The 18,527-nt window shown below is 34.0% G+C and overlaps 2 protein-coding genes across 2 annotated transcripts; one reads left to right on the forward strand and one right to left on the reverse strand.

Annotated features, from left to right (window-relative positions):
- Positions 1 to 6,478: 6,478 nt before the first annotated feature.
- On the reverse strand, positions 6,479 to 7,805 carry LOC141720181 (uncharacterized). Its single transcript, XM_074522533.1, has 2 exons — positions 7,173 to 7,805; positions 6,479 to 7,045 (listed from the first exon to the last, which is right to left on the reverse strand). The coding sequence occupies exons 1-2, from the start codon at positions 7,803 to 7,805 to the stop codon at positions 6,479 to 6,481; spliced, it is 1,200 nt and encodes a 399-aa protein (XP_074378634.1).
- A 336-nt stretch (positions 7,806 to 8,141) lies between these two features.
- Positions 8,142 to 10,028, forward strand: LOC141720182 (protein MRG2-like). Its single transcript, XM_074522534.1, has 6 exons — positions 8,142 to 8,153; positions 8,355 to 8,414; positions 8,507 to 8,520; positions 8,800 to 8,893; positions 9,505 to 9,609; positions 9,945 to 10,028. The coding sequence occupies exons 1-6, from the start codon at positions 8,142 to 8,144 to the stop codon at positions 10,026 to 10,028; spliced, it is 369 nt and encodes a 122-aa protein (XP_074378635.1).
- The last annotated feature ends 8,499 nt before the right edge of the window (positions 10,029 to 18,527 follow it).

An 18,527-nucleotide genomic window follows, 5' to 3' on the forward strand; every position in this document is an offset into this window, starting at 1 on the left:
CGTCTCATTATTTATCCTTCGAACTATCTCAAGGTTTCCTCGAATCCTCCCAACTTACAGGGGATAAAATATATGTATCTCTTATGCCTTCAACCATCAATTTTAACTCATGGTGAATCACCCTCATCCTGACGAATGCATACTTTTCTATTTCTATTGCTACGAGTCTTTAGGGTTTCCTCATACCCAACTCCCTTATCATACCTCAAACTCTATTGCCTTTATATTCCTTTCCACTTCAGTTTCTTTTTATTTTTCTTTCTCTTGTCATTATTTCATGAACCAACACAACATAAGCATTGATTTCAAACATCCCGTCATTCTGGATTCGTGTCCTCAGAACGAATCTTGATAACTTTTACAACTTAGATTCATAATTCATCATACTCGTCTGCCTTTGTTCTGGCTCTAAAGCTTTTACACTATCTCCATAACCTTGGGAAGTATTTTCCTGAAAACAATTGACTGAACTTAAATCAGTTTATTATAATCTCTTGCTCCGTGCCTTCCTTGGCCTTTCACCAGCGGGTGGCCTCTCTCTTAGGAGGGTAAGTGATAAAACAGTCTTTTATGATTCGTCAATCATTTAGAATCTTAAATGATTCCTATATTTCCTTTAGCCAGGCTCTTGCCTCGACTGGGTCAGCTTGTTCCTTGGAACTCTGAGAGCTTAGCGACTTAAAGGCCCTGAAAGAATTTCCCACTACATTGTTTCCTCAAGGTGGTGGTTGGGGATAATAGTCTAAGTTCTTTTCAGACAGGTCTATGAATTGCCGTATAGGAGTACCGTCTTGAGTCTCCTTTCCTTACTTGACCTTCTGTTTCCTTAGTCTGAACATTCCCTCCTCCTCCCCATAATCGGGGTCATCCTACATATTTTAAATCCTCATTTTCCACTTCATCATGTTATGGGTTCCTTCTATCTTGATGGCGTCCTCCCTAACTATCACATTTAGGGTTTGCCCTTAATCTTATTCCTTGAACTATGACTTTCATCTAAGATCTCATCTTTAAGCTCTTGAACATTTGGAACCCAAATTCTATAGGAATACCTCATTATTCCCTTATCATCTTTCTCGGTATTAATCTCATATCTATTTGTTGGCTCTCTACCTTCATTCATCACTTTTTTTCTTGGCATAATATGATTTTTCCAATAATTCGGGCTGTATTGCAATCTCAAACAGCTTTTCGGTACCGACTCCGGTTACCTTCACTTCTATTTCCATTTTCTTAAAATCTCTTTTAAACTCTTCCAAAGACATTATCATCTTGGGTCTCTCCTTTTTACTAAGGGTATTAGCCACCACATTGGCTTTCCCCGAATGATAAAGAATCTCCCACTCATCATTCTTGATTAGCTCTAACCGTCTCCTCTGGCGTATGTTGAGCTCTTTCTGCGTGAAAATGTACTAGAGCACTTATGGTTTGTGTAAATCTCGCACTTCTATTCATACCAGTAGTGCCTCTAATATTTAGGGCAAAACTATTGCCACGAGCCCAAGCTCATGGGTGGGGATATCGAATTTTATATTCCCTTAATTGTCTTGACGCGTACGCGATTACCTTGTTGTGATGTATAAGAAGCACCCTAATTCCTTATGCGAAGCGTCACTACACATCACAAAATCTCCTTTTCCATCTGGCAACGCCATCATAGGGGTCGTCACCAATCTTTGCTTCAGTTCTTGAAAGTTGTTCTCGTATTTCTCTGTCCATTCAACTTCTCAGTCTTACGAGTAAGCCGCGTTAAAGGGGGCTACTATCTTTACAAACTTAAATGAACCTCCGGTAGTGACCGACTAATCCTACCTTTGGTAGTCGACCTAACCATGGTCATCAATTCCTCAGTGGTCCTTTATTCATTCTTATCAGGATCCTTCACAGGATCCTTCTTAGCGATAATTCCCTTCTAGGACAACATCCTCAACCGCTACATCCTCAATATGAACATCATCCGGTCCCGTGTTAGGACGCTCTATTGGGTCCATAATCTGATCTCCAATAACTTAATAAAACATCATCGCGTTGTTGCTCCTTAACCTCAGGGTTCGGAGTCCCGCTACCATATATGATAACGAACTACGCTTCTATCACGATATTTATAAGGGTTCCCATAAGGGTTTTAACTATTATGGGAACTTGGCAAGAGTTCTTATTATCTTAGTTATTATCTTAACGTCACATCATCTCTGAGGTTTATAACGCTTAGCTCTGATACCACTTCTGTAACACCCCCAAATCCGGGGTCGGGGATCCGGGTTATCACGAGTTCCATTTCCCTTAATAACACCCAATCTTAATACACAATCAACTACTCTGTACTGTGACCCCACAATAAACACACACACCACAAGTTATAGTCTCAAAGATGAATATCCAAAAATAATCACAAGTCGTTTTATTCCACAATTATATGTCAATACACCTTAAAAGGTTTCTGAATAAATTTACATTTCTTTTCCATTATTACAATTCATAATTATACATAAGTCTGGTACATCATAAGTTGAAAGCCTAGCCTATTGGTAGTTCCTACCTCAGCTACAACGACATCAACGCCTGTAGGAAACTGCGGAACGTTTCCTAATCGCTTGCGAATCGGGAGCTTGGTCATGTTCATCTTTTCTATCTGTTGTTGTGTGATGAAAGAAGAAAGCAAGGGTGAGCAGCAAGCCCACCGAAATAATATGTATAATAATTTACAATATATAAGCATTCTCATAGTACTCAAGAAAGTCTTGGTTAAGAAGAAATGAACCAAGTTGATATCTTAATGCGATGAAGTCACAAAATATTCAGTATATATATATATATATATATATATATATACTTTTCAAAATATTGGAAGTCCTCTTCCATGCATAATACACACAGAGTTCCAGTGTATAACTGTATAAAAATACCGTTGCAAGGTGATCTCATATACTTAACCTTGTCTCAACGTTTTTCTGAAAATCTTTGTCATGCATAAGATAATCATTTACTGGATATAAGTTTAAAAGATGAAGTTACAAGATACTCCAATATACTTATATCTTTTCCAAATACTACTTGAACTACCACCGTTCAAGATATAATAGTTTCAAAAGTTCATCACATAGATGAGACTACAAGACAAGTTTTGAATAGATTCAATCTTTGAATATCTTTATAAATAATGAAGTTACGAGATACTTCATTAAGTCCCGATATATATATATATATATATATATATATATATATATATATATTCATATATATCTCCCATACATTTCCTGAAAACCTCTGTCATGTAAAGTATGAACAGAGTTGCAATATCCAATGAATTTGGAAGGAAAAGAATTTTGGCATAAATCCGATATCTTGCTGATCAGGCAAAGATACCAATAAGTAACCTTTTCTACTAGTAGATGGACGAATTCCCCACTGGTCATCACCCTGGTCGCAATAGGACCTTATGCTGGACTGTCACTCAGCCACTTACGCATTTGATGGACTCTCACTGAGCCACTTACACTATCATGGACGCCCACTGAGCTCATGTTGGTTATGCCGACTCGATAGATGGACTTACTTCCCGAACGTTGGGTAAGTAATCAATTTATTTACCAAAACTGCAACCTTGTTGCGAATATAAAATACACCATAGAGCCGGATCCCTCAGGTTTTGAGCGAGTATTTAAATCCCCTTTTTAAAAGGAAGATCTTAAATATAAAAATGAGTTTTGGGATCCGCTCTAACTTTTAAAAATCATTTTGAAGACTCGAAAATATTTTTAAGAATGTTTGGAGTAATGCTGATTTAATAAAATAAATCAGTCCCAATATATTAGAAGATATCTGAATATTATTATTTAAATAATATTCCCATAAAGAATAATTGAGGTAGAAGTTGGAAAACTTACTTGAAATGAATAGTAAATAATCAAAGATATACTTATACGAAAGTAATATCTTTACTTGAATATCAAAAGTAAGTTTGATTATCGAACATTATTCTTTAATAAAATAAAGAATATTAATAAATAGTAAGCGGAGTCATAATACCTCGAATGAATATTATAAACAATATTCATTAAATAAAATAAAGGAGTCATACATCCTCAAATGAATATCCAATTAATAATCATTAATAATATAAACTGAGTCATAAGCCCTCGAATGAATATTCGAAATAATATTCAATTAATACAATAAAAGGAGTCATAAGTCCTCAGATGAATATTCAAAATAATATTCAATAATAAAATAAAGGAGTCATAAGTCCTCGAATGAATATTCGAAATAATATTCAATAATAAAATAAAGAAGTCATAAGTCCTCGGATGAATATTCGAAATAATATTCAATAATAAAATAAAGTTAAAGTTATCGAATAAACCTTATTCGATTAATAGTTTTGAAAACTATAACCATATATATATAAATATATATATATATTATACTCGGGAACATCGACTCCCGGTTTAGAAATATGTTCACCTTTTATCCCCTATACTAAGGGTAAACTCAAATACCGCTTATCTCTAACATAGGTATTATGCAACTATAAGCATTTGAACCAACAGATATATAAACCAAGAATATAAATCAGGCATGCATATATACCTTATCACATGCTACAATATATCGCAAGAATTTGCTAATAACAAATATGCATTTATCGCAAGATCATGCATATACACATATACATCACCACAACAGTATAACAGGTAGAAAACTTGCCTGGGCGACTGGGGGTTACAAATGGCTCGGGACGATTCTGGTAACCTATAAACAACATGTGAGTTGGAATTAAACCAAAGTCACTTGTAAATCTATACTTTAACCAAATTAGACTCTAACGCTCGCTTTGCGCTTACTGATTCTCTTAAGTCACTCGAGTACCCTCGGCTCCACCATTTTTAATAATTTTACCATTACGAGTTTTAAGGCGATTCTTTCGCGAGTGTCTTATCAACTGCCTAACACAATCTACATAAATGTTTCATGCTCCAATTAGTCATTTTAGGGCCTTAACCAAGGTTTCAAAGTAAGGCGAGGGGTAAAGGTTCATTCGCGAAACACCGTTACTTAAAACGGTCGTTTCTCCTAAACCGTACATTGGATTCAAGCAAACCACATATCAAAACGAAGCTTGAAACATAACCTATCTAAGCATGGAATTGGTTAGTTTATAGAAGTGGGTGTTCGGGTCCAATAGTTAATCACAAAACAGTTTATAGAAAATCGGGCATTACGACGGCTATAACCTAACGATTTCCAAAGTTTAAACTACACCAAATCATCACCAATTCAACAACAATCCAACATCCATCAACATCAAAATAAACCCATTCATCTAAGAACTATTATCATCCAAACAAACCAAACTTTAAACTAAGGGTTCAAGAGTTTATACCTTCCTTGGAGAGTGGGTAGTCACTAACAAGCCTCTAGGAACCTTGATCTATGCTTAATCAACCTTAAGCTTTCATGAAAATCAAGAAAATCAAAGTAAGTTACTATTCACTACTATTCATCATCATCTTTGATGAGTGGATTAGCTATGCAAACCATGGAATCTTGATCTTAAACTCATGGTATAAGTAAGTTATGAAATATAGGATCCAAGAAAACAAACCTTGTAATTTTCCATGGCCTAGAACTTGAGTTTTGAAAATCTATTTCTTCATTTCTTGAAAAGGCCGAATGGAAGAAGAAAGAAATGGGGGAGAGCTTTTGCTTGCTTGTCTTGCCTTGATATTTGTGCAAAGAATGCATGGTTGTGGTTAATTATTGGCTAAATATCTTGTTTTCACTTGCTTATGTCATTGCTTGCATCACTACTTTGCCACATATCTCATTCTTGTGGTGTGATGATGTCACCTTACTTCTAACCACATGTTTTAGCTTATATTAGAAGCTTCCTTCTCATGTTACTTGCATGTGCTTACCCCTTGGACGTTTATTTGTTTTACGGTTCGCTTGACTCTCTTTCTCGTTGATCGTTTGAAGGATCATACCCGGGATCTTATTACTTGGGTTCCCTTAATCTTTCTCAATACATTATATTCCCTTTTATAACACTCTCTTATAATCTTTGAATTTAAATCCCTTTAATCATGTTACCTTATACTCAATTCTTTCGGTATCTGGTGGATTTTCGAGAAAAATCAAAGTGTTCGGAATTGGATTCTGACGATCTTTACATACACTTATTTACTTTATGGAATACTAATACGATCTTAGAATTTCCATAACAGTACTCCTATATAGCGTGGTCTGATAATTTTTCTTAATCAACATCATCAGCAAAAGTTACTATTCATCCGTGTTTCAAAAATTCCAAAAATTGGGGTTATTACAATCATCTTCATGGCTCCAAAATTAACATGGCCGAGTCGTGCGTGCCACAACCATGTTGACTCCTCTGTTTTTGTCAACAAACAGATAGGTCTGACTGTCTCGAGAATAATTTTATATAGTCTATTTGATGAGCGCTGCACTTTCATAATTAATCTATCACGTTCATCATATATCCATAAAAACGTACCTTTAAGAACAACCTTTTTCCCGTTCTCTGACAACTGACCAAGTGATATGATGTTGTTACACAGGCTTGGTATATAATAGACGTCGTGAAAGATGAGCTCCTCTCCATTTTTGCATTTGAATCCAACTGACCCCCTTCTTGTATTTCAACAGTGGACCCGTCGCCAAATCTCACCTGACCCATTACTCCTTCATCCAGACTCTTAAATTTTGATCTATATCCCGTCATATGATTATAGGCTCCGTTGTCTAGATACCACATATTAGATTCTCCCAATTTCTCAACAGTTGCACTCAGCCTTGGTCGTACAGTTTGTTCATTAAGCATCAATTCTTTCTTTGTTTCTTTCATGTGTTCAACCATCAACAAGGCCGGCTCATCGTCATCATGAATGCGTGTCAGATTCACTTCCGTTTTCTGATCCTTGTCTTTACCTCGAATGAGGCTTACGACACTCCGCCGCACAATGTCCGTATAGATGGCAGTTAAAGCACTTAACCTTACTTCTGTCACCTCTGATCGTTCGTCCTGCCTCACCCCCATAATTACTAATGTTTCCTTGGTACCTAGACCCAGATTGCGTCTCTGCCTTGTTTGATCTCTTCAACCATTCCTCTCTTGTGAGCAATAGTTTGCCCTCAGTATTTTCACGTACTCTCCATTCCTCTTCAGTCAAGAGGAGTTGCGACCCATTGCTTTCATTCTTCCCACGAAGTCGTTCTTCGTGTGCTTTCAGCGAGCCAACCGCTTCTTCAATGGTCATCGTCTCCAGGTTACTGAACTGCTCTATAGTCGAAGTGATCTGCAAGAACTTCTCAGGAACCGCACGGAGTAGCTTCTTGACCACATAAGCCTCGTCTATAGATTCCCTCAAGGCTCGTATATTGGTCACTATACCATTGAGTTTCACACAGAAGTCATCTATCAGCTCCGTGTCCTTCATGTTTAAGAACTCAAATTCAGTTTTTAACGTTTGGATTCGTGCCTTTTTAACTCGATCAGCTCCCTGGCATATAGTTTTCACAGCCTGCCATCCCTCCTTTGATGTCTTCTTGTCAGCGATCGACAACAAGATTTCTTCTGGAATTCCATGGTAAATTGCTGATAGGGCCATTTTATCCATCTTTTCATCAACCTTTTCCTTCTCATTCTTTGGCTCAACCGCCTCCCAGATGCCATGCGCCTCCATATAAACTTTCATTTTAAGAGACCATGCAGTGTAATTGGTTTTTGTTAACATTGGGTAGTTTAATCCAACTGAACCGTCTTTGCCTTTTATTGTCTCCATGTCTGTTGATTTGGGCATGTATTTTGGCATATAAACGAACAAAGCTCTGATACCAGATGATGGATATGAACCAGATATACACACACATATAATAGAGAGAACAACGAAAAATGCAAGTTGCTGATATTACTTCTTAAAGATAAAATAGTACAATAAGGAAACTAAATAACGAAATACAACGTTCTCTAAAAACACTCCTGCAAACTCTCCATGAGTCCTACACGTACGCAACTCTCTTGTAAAACTGAAACAAACTATGACTTATTCTTGCTGCTACAAACCAGGACAACAGCTATTTTATTTAAAACATACTAAACTTAGATTATAAACCCAATAATGTGCACTAAGGTATTTAGTTTTAGCTCCTCATGAAAGTCATTGTTGCATATTTATTTTTCTTTTATCATTTCCCCTAAGCTATTTACCACCTTGCTGCATATATTTGAGCAATTGGTCAGTCATCTTTTGTGCTTTTATTGCCTTGGCATCTTTAACATTCTTTTGGCTTGCTTTTGCAACAAAAAGGTATAAATTCTATTTTCTTTATAGGTGCACAAGGTTGAATACGAGAAAGAAATAGAGGCATGGACATATTGGGTTCATTATATTGTGAGTATTGCTTTATTAAAACCGTGTATTTTTTCATGAGCAATGAATGTTCATTAATTTTTTAATAACCTATTATCACTTTATATGTGCAGGGTTGGAATAAAAGGTTAGTAAGAGGAAGCACCTTACAGTGAGAATAAAATACGTTTGTGTTCTTGTAATTAGATCAATTATAGCAGTCTTTATATCATTTAAATCCATTATTATCTTATTTATTATTGTTATAATAGCTAATTTAAATATTATTGAGTGGGTTATATGCTAATGAAAACTTCTTTAGTTCAATGTTTGTTCAAGTATTTATGTTCATTTTTTTTCTAATAGCTTGCTTTTAAAGCATGTTAGCCTCCTCCTAGAACATTGTTAAAACTTTTCAAACTCACAGGTACGATGAATGGATATTAGATGCTCAACTCCTCAAGAAATTTAGTGAAGAAAGTTCTCAAAAGCACTTGGGGAAGTGTGGTAGATCAGCTATGGTATATTTATTTTCTAATAGGTTTTTTCGTGTGTTTTAAATGATATTATTCTGCTGCTTATGCACAAATGTTTTGTATTTGTTTCAACCTCGCCTTCTTTTAACTAATATTAATACCTATGTTATGGTCACATGCAACAAGAGGTGGTTCCAAGATACACCTTGAGGTGGTTTGCAAATAATAATTGTCATATTCATAGTAAGATTTAAGTGAAGGTTCTTCAGTTATTATCGAATTTTTGAGAAAGACCCAAATGAACTCCAAGAATGCAAAGTATTTTTGCTATTAGAGGTTCAAACAATGATAAAAGACTAGTACTTAGATTACAAGAGGTTGATGTTTTCAAGTTAATTATGCTCTCAATTGTTATTTAAAAATGACAAGTGCCTATTTTCATGATGTTGTTAATGCTCCCATAATATCTAGTGATATTTTTATTGTTAGATCACCTATGTCACACAATTTTTGTGCTATCCATTATATCTTGTGCCTTATTTTATAATAATAATTATTATTATTATCTTTTAGATCTCGCATAGACTCATATTTTTATTGTTTCTTACATTTTATTTTTCAGTCAGTTAAATGCTATTTCAATTTTTGTTTATCAGGAGGATCCTTTAATAATGGAGGAAAATACGTTCACTATTGAAATACCACAGGCCCTCAAGACTCAACTATTGAATGATAGAGAATATGTAACAAATTCATCAAAGGTACTCCAATTTGTGTTTTACTAAATTAAACTCTTCACCTCATTTTAAATAATCTTCAGTGTACAAGTTTTTAACCAGGTACACATCAAATATTCTGCTCTAAGACCATCCTGTAATCTTAAATGAAACTATCTTATATTATCATTTAGTTGATATATTTTTTAAGTAAAGGTTTGGAGCAGGGGGAGTCTAGAATCAAACTCTATCATCTACATTTCTTGTAAACCTCTTCTGGCACCAACCTCTTCTGCCCTTGATATTATACCTTGATAGTTAGTGTACCGTATGTGATCTATGTATCCTTCATACTTATATGCTTGTCTGGTGACTTGCAGCTTGTTGGGCTCCCGCGTTCTCCCAGCGTCGATGGCATTTTGAAGATGTTCAATGAGTTCAGGGTGAATGAAGATGAGGAGTAAGTTTCTTATTTATAATTAATGTTAGTATTGAATTATTTGAGAATATGTGCGCTTAGGCTTAAATCCTACAATGTATTCTAGAACAGTTTGTTCTTTATATGTAGGTCAACATCTAAAAGAAATAACTGACTTTTACTTTCAGTGATATAATAAAAAAATTAGTCAAGTACTAATAATATTGAAGGCAAGTTTAGTGTTACCTTAAAATATTTGATGTCACTAACTTTTGTTGTTTTATTTAGTAATATTTCTTTATATATAGTTCCACGGCCTAGGTGTTTCTGTTGATCTAGAAGTCATCTAACTTCTGACATGCTTTGCTTTGGGGTTAAAGGTTAAGAGAGACAATTCCAGAAATCTTAAAAGGTTTGTTAATTGATCATCTATTTCAATTACAGTTAAGTTGCCAAGGTTCTTGCGTGCTGCTAACATTGACGAGGAATCACTGCTGAAACTTCAACAAGAGATAATTGAATTGCTGAAGTATGTCTCTTTCTTTTGATTAACTGCATTGCAGAAGATTTCAGTTTTTACTAATTCTACCAACAAAGGCTGCCGTCCTACAGTTTTATATTAACTTTCTTCAGTCTATGGTCCTATAATTTCTTTTTATTCCAAAATAATGAGAGCATGTTGGCTTTGTTCCTCAATTTGCTTTGCTGAGCCAATACTAATAAACAACACTAACCATATTGTGTGCAGGTTTTTGGAGGCCAATCAGAGTACATTTTTCCTTTCTAGCTACTCACAAGAACCATGAAAATTTGGATATATACCTAGATGAAATAAGAAATATTGAACTAAGATGCTTTTATTTTACATACCAAATATTGAACTAAGATGCAGTTACCAAATGCTGAACACTTTTATTTTAGTTACCAAATATTGAACTAAGATGCTTGCTGTTTTTTAGCTATATAGCTGGCACCATGTGTTGTTGTCATTGGCTTGTTATGTGTTAGTAGTTTATTTAATCAGCAATTTGCTGTTACTAGTTTATTTAAGCACCAATAGCATGATGTAATTGGCAGTTATTTATTAGTGTATTTTTTTAAGATGATAATAATATTTAGTGGTTGCTAAGGAAAAAAATAATCATATAAGCTAAGGCTGATAGTATATATTTGTTGTTAGGAAAAATATACACCATTGAACATATACCTTAACCCTCTTTTACTTAATATGATAATAATATTTCGTAATTGTTAGCAAAAAAAATATTAATCATATCCTAAGGCCAAGGTTATTGTTCTTTCTAATGAATTTTTTAGAAGTTCTTTTGTTAAAAAAAGGTAATTAAAAATAAGTATAAAAAATTGTCTAAAATACCTACATTTTAAACTTATTTAAAAAGTATATTAGTTAAAAATTTATTTTCAAAATAATATTTTTGAAAAAAAAGAGGATAAATCCGACCACATAAAAGCACCGCACGAAAATTCGGCAAATTAAATTGTCCGACCGCGTAATCGTCGGTTATTACTGTATAAATCGACAAAATCATACCGTTTTTGATGACGTGGCAACATTAAAATCGAGCACAGAGATGTGGTCGATTATATTGCTGAAATGGCACGAATCACACTGACCCTCGATCATGGTTGATTATGAGTTTACCAGAAAAATATTAAAAAGTGATTTTATTTAGAAAAATCTGTACATTTTTACCATGGAACAACATAGTTTTGTACGAAACTCATAACTCAAGGATAGCCGGTTTTAAGCTCTCATATCTCCAAATGAGTAGAAATTGAAAAAAAGAAAAGAATAGAAAGAATTGAGAACGAGAAGTGATACAAACATATAATGTAAATCTTTCCTTTTTTTTATTTTTATTAAATTTGTGTTTGTATGTGTGGGTGTGTATTACTTGTTTATGTGTTATATGTATTAAATATGTGTGTATTTACATTAAATGCATATTTTTTCATGAAATACTTGTCAAATTACTTGTTTATATTTATAAAATGTTTGTATGTAGATGACAAACATTGATCGAAGTTGGATTGGAAATCACGTCGTTAACTCCCATATAGAGAAGTGGTGTAGATTTTTTTTTTAAATTTGCAAGAAAAAATGGAAAGAAATAAGATGGTAGAATGAAATTTCCTTGTAAATATTGTAAGAATTTGTATTGGTTAGATATTGAGGATTTTAGATTTTATTTGCTCGCTAAAGGGACACTTGAGGGTTACATCATATGGATGTCGATCATCGAAAAAGTGGGAAGGAAACGTTGTCGAACATTAAATCATCATTATTGTATTTCGGAACCTCTTAGGGTAGAACAACTAGTAGATTTGAATGCGATGTTGAACAATTTTTCCAGTAGAAATCGTGAATTTTATGATACCGTGGATCGGGGAACTAGTAATGTAGAAGAAGATGGAAATGATATTGCCAAAAATTTGTATAAAGTGATTGTTGAAAATGGAGAACCTATTTATCCCGGTAATACAAAGTATACAAGAATAAGCTTTACTATGAATTTTCCAAATTCAAAAATAACTCACAGTATAGTAATATAGCTTTTGATAGTTTGCTTAACCTTTTCACGGATGTGTTACCAAAAAAACACACGTTTCCTCAAACTTATTTTATAATGAAAAAGATTATAAAGGGTTTGAGGGTTGAATATTGAAAATTATATTTATGTCAGCACGATTGTATGTTATTTTATGGAGATGAGAAGGATAAATTTGTGTGTGATATATGTGGTCAAGATCGTAATCGAGATGTTTCGAGAAAAGATGGTAAGAAAATACTAAAAATTCTTAAGACATTTTCCTTTTGTTTCCTCGACTACAACGTATGTATATGTCATCGGATACATCCGATCATAGGAGAAGGTATAAGAATCGTGATATAAAAGATAAGGAAATCAGTCATCCTGCAGATGGAAGTCATCCTGCAGATGGAGAAGAGTGGAAACATTTTGACCGTTGATATCCATCATTTGCTCAAGAGATTCGCAATATAAGGTTTGGCCTTGCGACCGATGGTTTCAATCCTTTTGGCCCTACCGGAAAAAAACATAAATATATCTCGTTGTTACAATAATGACAAGTCACCTAGCGCACCTTATTCTTTCACTAGAAAATAACTTAAACTTTTGTGTCAATGGATAAGTTCTTTGAAACTTTTAGATAGCTAGTCTTCAAATATATCTCGTTGTTACAATAATGAGAAGTGTATATTTTATGAATTTAAATCACGTGATTGTTATATGTTTTTTAAAAAATTATTATATCTTGCAATTCGTGAACTTCTACCGACACATATTGTGGATGCCATCACGGTAATTTCAAAAAAAAAATCAATATTTGCGGTCATAGGTGGTTACAAAAAATGATTTGAAAATAATGAAAAAAATAGGTTCTTAAAGCATTGTGCTTGTTAGAAATTTTTTTTCCTAAAAGTTGGTTTGATTTGATGGAACACTTGATTATACATTTAGTGGAAGAAATTAGACTTGATGGACCTGCTTATTGGCATTGGATGTATCTGATTGAGCGTTTTTTCGGGAAACTTAAACAAAGAGTCAGTAATAAAGCAAGAGTTGAGGGTTCAATTATCGAACGTTATACGGAAGAGGATATTCTTGATATTTGTTCTCTTTTTCTGTACCTCTGATTCGGAGATTACTTTGCATCATAATGACGTTTTGTTTGACGTACAAAATTCCGATAAATTAAAAGTATTCAAAGAATACGTTCTTCTAAAATCTCCTGAAGTTCAACCTTACCTAAAGTACGAAGATCTTACCATAAGAATTTAAAAGGACTATGAATGAGCTTAAAAAAAGAACCAAGAAAATGGAAAGGGAGATCAGGGTGTCCAGGTTGTTGTTAAAGCCATCATATTGGTCCCTTTTATTTTGGAAAGATCTGTTGAACAATTGGGAAACCAATAAGGGACATTCACATATGTCATCCTCGGAGCCGCTAATCGTCAACTCTTAAAAAGGTTGCATAGTGCCGATGCCCGGTCATTCAATACCATATGGGAGTTATCTTATTTAAACATCTACGAACACACTCAAGTTTTTATTACCAAACTATATATGCTAATATAATTAATTTATTGATATTAAGGAAATTATAAAGCAAAACAAGAAGAAATCAACCAGACTTGAGGTGTGGGATAAATGTCATAAGAGAGTCGGCTCTGATCCAGAAAATCTCATCTACACTACTCTGCATGCCATGCACATTGCGGTAGTTATTCAAATAGTTTTAGTGTACATGCTTGCTTGTTTATATTATAAGTACTACAATTTTCTTTTGTTATAATTTCACTTGAAAACTGCGCATGAACGCTATGTCTCTATACTTGAGTGGATGCACTTGGATATTACTCAAACAAGTATGAGGGATGACCTATAGGATCAGTGGATGGAAGCAACGGGGTTCCCCGAAGGTGAAAATGCTTGAGCCACTGACCTCATCCCTACACAACTACACGCTATAGAGATTCCACCAGAGGCGAAGCCGACTCATTCTCATCCGCGCCAATCCACATCGATTCGCTCATGAGATATTCGATGAGGAAATACCCACATTTGCACGCACCGCCCTCTTCTAACCCAAGTCAGAGGCTGCAATGGAATAATCTCATTGGTAGTGAGGTTGTTCACATTGTCGGAACATTAATTGAAGATATTGTCGAAAAACCTAAAACGCAGGTTCAACCGGTATATTGTCAATTTAATTTTATTCTTGCTTTTAAATTGGTTTATACAGGTTTATATATTTATATAGGAACAACTTTATTTGGAGGTTTAAAATGATTATACCACCGAGGATGAGGCTTCGAACAATGAGGATGGTCGCGGTGGTAATTATAGTGGTGGTTGTGTTGATGTTGGTGATGGTGGCCAAAATAATGATGGTGGATCATCTTCTTCCGTTTCTTTGTCGGATTAATTATAAAGTTCTATGAACTTTAATTAATTTAAAAATCAGAACTTCTGTTGTAAGTTAAGACAATTTTGATGCACCAGTTTGTTGGATGTCCGGTTATATCCATCCTTAAAATTGGTATTATCTCGGTTTGCAATGAAATTTAACTTTTTTCTCGCTTAATATTTATCATGTATGTTTGTGAATATTTAGTTTTATTGGTTGAATTTTTTTTAGGTTGTTTGTGTACTTGAATTGCATTGTTGGTTTTGAAATTGTATTATTGGTTTTGGAAATCCATTTTTGGTTTTGGAATGGCACTGCAGGAACTGCAGAAAACCATTGTTTTTTTGTCTAAAAAACCCAAAAAAGCGACCGACCTAAGACATAACCGACCAATTTTTACCATAAATATGCAGTAAAAACCGACCACCAGAATACATAAATGACTGTATTAAAGAGTAAAACCGATCGTGTCCTTAAATGTTTGTCGGTTAAGGTTGGTTGGTTAAGGTTGGTCGGTTATTGACATGTATAGCCACATGTACAAAAAAGACCCCACTTTCTATATATTGAGGTGGGACATAACTGACCGACCTGTTGGTCGGTTAAAAGGGTTCAACAGGACCAAATGTTATAACTGACTAGGCTTAAATCGACCATATAAATTTGACATTTTTAGCTTTTTAACCGACCAATTCTTGATAAAAGCACAATATTGATGCAAAAGGTTTGATAGAAGGTTTTGAAAAACAACATAAGGGAAGGCTATAATATGGAATGTTTAGGTTTTTGAATTGTACTGAAAGTTTGCATTTTTGTAGTTTGTTAAATTATGATAGTGATGTAGTGGCTCATAATAGTCAAATTAAAAATTTGGTCACGAATATTAATGTCGAATATGTGAATATTAAGGGGGATATTGGTAGATGATGAAAATAGGGTAGTGTAAAGCATACCTAAAGGTAGCTCATGATAATAGGATAGTTTTGAATTGTATTTTCCTACCAGGTATTTGGCTTCAAGTGACGAAACACATTAATTGTTTTGTGCTCTAAAACTGTCAATGTCATGCTTAAAAATTTGACATCTCCAAATTAGTTCAATAACAACGAAGCTAAGCTTTATATAAAAAACTAAAACTTTTAAAATTTATGCATCTTGTGGTAATGCAAGCGCGTGTTGCAGATGTTAGAGAGGATTGTTAAACTGTTGCATTTATATAAAAATTCTCATTGAAAAAGATTAGTACATGAATTTCATTTTAACATAATAATGTTATTTATTTGACAGTTATATATGACCTTTATTTCATCAATATTTTATATTCAAATGCTTTGTATTAGTTTGATAATGATAATCAAAGTTTTGATTATTTATCTATGATTGATTCGACTTATTTTTGTTTTCGGCATGTATGTATGTAAACATATATATAGACATTATTTATATATTTTGTTTATTAACATCGTTCTTATTTTTTACATCGATTATTAACGGATATCTTAGTACGTGTCTAAGACATCGGATAGTAAGTAATGTCTTTGTATGTTTAATACATAAGTTATTTAGTTAGAAATGATGTATTATAGAGTCTTTCACATCAGTACAGAACCGATGTCAAAAAGAGAGACTTTTAACTACCACTACGCCATAAACGACCTTATACAACATGATTAACTGATGTCGTAGAAAATTTTACCATATCATTATGATAATCTACCCTATTATAATATGTTTTTATTATATTAGCATAGGTCTGTTAAAGTGTTGCCAAGCCATAGTATAAACTAAAATATTAATTTTTTATTAAAAAACAATTAAAATTCTGTTTAGTCACACGTGGGTCCCACATGAGGGTTCCCACTTGCTGACATGACCCCGGCGGGTCCCATCAATGGGCCACATACTCCCCACGCTGCTGACGTGGCAGCTGTGGTCCCCACATGGGTGACATCACACTGCTGACGTGGCCGGTGGGTCTCGCATGTGTGCCCTACATTGCTAACGTGGAAGTATGGTCCCCACATATGGGCCCCACACTGCTGACGTGCCAGTTCTGGGCCCCACACTGTTGACATGGCAGTTGGGGTTCCCACATGGCTGAAGTGGTGACTGTGGTCCTCATCTGGTGGGGCTCCACTAATGACGTGGTGAAGGGTACACTCTGCTAATGTGGCCACAGGTGGGACACATTTGTGGTGAGGTGGAAGTACTATTGAAGGTTAAATAAAAATTTTGCACAACCTGGGAATTGAACCCGTGACCTCCCACATAGCAATATGAGGTGTAATTCACTACACCACAGATGAAAATGTGTTTTATTCCACATTGTTTGAATGTAATCTTATACAAACAATTGAGTTTTACTTAAAAGAAAAGACTCCTTAATTGACTCCTTTAATTTTTTTTAAATTAAATTTCGATGATTCATCCATACAGATGTTAGAAACTATCTATTTTAGAGGTGTACCATCATTTTTAGGATTATACATATATATATATATATATATATATATATATATATTGTGAGATAATATAACAATCAAAATAGTCAGAATAAACTAACCCTAAAACTGCGCTATTGTGCCGAATAAAGTATCGATTTTTTTATAATAAACTTTCGACGATCCCTCCATACGGATGTTAGGAAATATCTACTTTAGGTGTGTACCATCAAATTTAGGATTTTATATATTTAGTTTGTGAGATATTATAGCAGTCAAAGCACTCAAAATAAACTAACACCTAAACTGCGCTATTGTTGCAAATGAAGTATCAATTCTTTTAAAATAAAATTTCGATGATCCATCTGTACGGATGTTAGAAACAATATATTTTAGGGGTGTAACATAATTTTTAGGATTTTGTTAGGTCATACACACCGTGGAAGGGGGTTGAATACAGTATTTACTACAATCAAATTGAATATAAGAACTCAAGTAATAGAATATAGATTTTATTCAACACAATAAAGTCTGTTACAATATGGAACTGTCCTCTCTCAGTGATGAACTAATTATCACGAGAGCTGCTAGGGTTACAATGAATAATAACTTCGATAATGATAACACTTATAGTATAAACCCTATTCCTGTGTTTATATACTACACAATTACAAGATAATGTTCTAATTGATATGGAATATAATTTTGCTTCCTAAAATATATCAACTAGTTATCTTTTCTTCTGAGTATTCTATTCTTCATAGAATTCCTTCTTCATGCATATTTCTTTCTGTCTTAGTCTCGATCTTCTTCCCTTTCAATCAGCCGCATGCCTTATCTGAATGTCTCCTTAAGTCCTGATATTATCTCCTGATAAATATCTTTTGATAACTTAAGTTCTAATATCTTAAGTTTTGTCTTCATTATAACTGTTGATTTCCAGTTAAGTACTGATTTGTCATGTTAAGTAAGATCTGAAAAATAAACACAAATCATATTACATATGATATCACAAATATATCTAACGATCTCCCTCAACTTATAAATCAGCATAATATACAAGTTTAACAAATATTTGATGATGTCAAAAATATTAAGTACAAATGCATGAGAATTTGACTAGATAACTACAACTTACAGTCCTTTTAGCT

Source organism: Apium graveolens, chromosome 4 (assembly GCF_009905375.1).
Source record: "Apium graveolens cultivar Ventura chromosome 4, ASM990537v1, whole genome shotgun sequence".
Taxonomy (NCBI): Eukaryota; Viridiplantae; Streptophyta; class Magnoliopsida; order Apiales; family Apiaceae; genus Apium; species Apium graveolens.